This window comes from Kryptolebias marmoratus, linkage group LG16 (genome assembly GCF_001649575.2).
Source record: "Kryptolebias marmoratus isolate JLee-2015 linkage group LG16, ASM164957v2, whole genome shotgun sequence".
Lineage (NCBI taxonomy): Eukaryota > Metazoa > Chordata > Actinopteri > Cyprinodontiformes > Rivulidae > Kryptolebias > Kryptolebias marmoratus.
The window spans coordinates 10,510,868-10,512,800 of record NC_051445.1 but is presented as its reverse complement, the minus strand read 5'-3'; the positions used below and the strand labels follow the sequence as shown (position 1 = coordinate 10,512,800).

The window sequence follows — 1,933 nt, the reverse complement described above, 5'->3', positions numbered from 1 at the left end:
GTTTTCTTTGCTGCCTTCTTTTCCATCCAAAAGACTGATCAGGGTCAAAGAATCGACAGACTGTGACAAAGGGAGAAGAGTCGGATGAAAATGAAGCGAAAGACACAGAGAGATGGAGGTGGGGGGGTGGGGGGGTTGGAATACAGGCGAGTGACTTTATAGGGCATATTATGTCAGCAGGCCCCCCTGTTAATCAATACAATTGCGTTTGTTGCCTGAATCCATGAAAATTGGGAGAAGAGATGGGGATTTGGGAAGACAGAGGGAGCGTGGAGAAAGTGAGAATAAAACGGTAAAAGGGAGGGAGGCCAGTTGGCACCAGAAGTAAATTGAAAATGATGTGCTGTGTTTCGTGTGTGTGTGTGTGTGTGTGTGTGTCTCGCACATTAACCCCGCTATCTCACAGGTAGTCATTATTTTCTTGTGTAGTTGTTTGTGTGTATTTGTGCACGCTGCGTTAACCCTCATATTTCTCAATTGTTGAGCTCCTTTCTCAGCTATGAAGTCAACTTGAAAATGCCTGCGAATATTTAACCATTTGTGTGTGTGTGTGTGTGTGTGAGTGTTTGGATGCATCTGTGTTTAAAGTAATCTTAATTGTTGTTATCATTTATGCAGCATAATAACTACTTCCGCCCCCATCTTTGTTTCTGTCTGCTATTAACCCCCCCTCCCCTTTACTCTAACAGCCAGTTTCTATTTTTCCTCATATTGTTCCTTCACAGCCTCCAGCCTAAATAGCACCCATTTCATCTTCTCTCTGTCTTGCTTTCTTTCCTTCCTTCCATTACTTCCTCTCTCTGTTTCCCGTATTCCTCGTTCATTTTTTTTTCTCTCCAGACAAAGCTAACTTTTATTGCTTCATGATTAGATTAAGAATTTCTTATGCAGTCTACAAGCGATCTCTCATTGTTTTTTTCTTTCCCCCCTCCTTCTATGTCCATCTTTTCTCTCTTTCTTGGTGCCTTCTCTTTTAGTTCTTTCTGTATTCTCTTCGGTTTGATGTCTTCTGTCATAGACAGTATATAAAAATGAATTTAATCATGTCTTCTCTTTTCGCTCTCTTTTTTTTTTTTTTCCTCCCAGGCACCCTCTCTAAGTGCGATATATATCTGCCTCCCCCCCTCGGCAGGTTGCCATGGTCGCCATACCTACTCTCTCTCTCCTATTGGTCCTGGCAGAGTGGGCAGGTTTGGTGGACGCGTCCCCCCACCTCCTGCTCCGGCCAAGCCCGCGGGAGCGTGATGCAGGGGCTATGATGAACTTCAACATCGCCGTGATCCACGCCGGTGCTACGGTGCAGGCAGAGGCGGCAGTGGCGGGACCCGGGGGAAGGGTGCTCTACCCCGGCTTCGGACGGGTTTACGGCTCCCTGGGGGAGAGCGTGGTCACCCAGTGGGGCTCCGCTAACGTCATCTGGCTACAGGTGAGACGCTGTGTCCTCTGCCTGGTGCTCGCTCAGCCGTACTTGAAGGCAGAGAATAACAATCCATTATTCATCCTTATTGAGCTGAATGGGCAGCACGTTGCTGCTGTGTGTGAGCAGGCCATAGCTTGCACTGTAAGCCAGACACGACACACACACACACACACACACACACACACACACACGTACTATACAAACCTTCCATATAAATAACACAATGTCAAGACGTCCTGCCCTAGATGGTCGGCTCTACTCGCCTCCCTTTTTTTGTTCCCTCTTTTCATCTCCCAGGTGAACGACAGCAGCCCTAAGACAGTGCTGTCCCAGCTGTGCGAGCTGTTAGCGGCACGGCCCCTGCAGGGGCTGGTTTATGAAGAGGAGAGGCCCCCTCGCACAGCCTGGGGTCCTTTGGCCCCCATGCTGGAGTTTGTTTCCGCGCAAACAGGACTGCCCATAGTGGCAGTAGGAGGGGGAGCAGGGCTGGGGAGGATGCCACAGGTAGGAGGA

At 48.9% G+C, this 1,933-nt stretch overlaps 1 protein-coding gene across 1 annotated transcript in view; it reads left to right on the top strand.

The window, feature by feature from the left end:
* LOC108235494 (glutamate receptor ionotropic, NMDA 2D) overlaps window positions 1-1,933 on the top strand; it is a 63,539-nt gene that overhangs the window by 22,356 nt on the left and 39,250 nt on the right. The window contains exons 2-3 of the mRNA XM_017415528.3: window positions 1,087-1,426; window positions 1,718-1,924. Coding sequence (XP_017271017.1) covers window positions 1,139-1,426; window positions 1,718-1,924 — 495 coding nt within the window. The 5' untranslated portion in view covers window positions 1,087-1,138. The remainder of the gene's footprint in view (window positions 1-1,086; window positions 1,427-1,717; window positions 1,925-1,933) is intronic.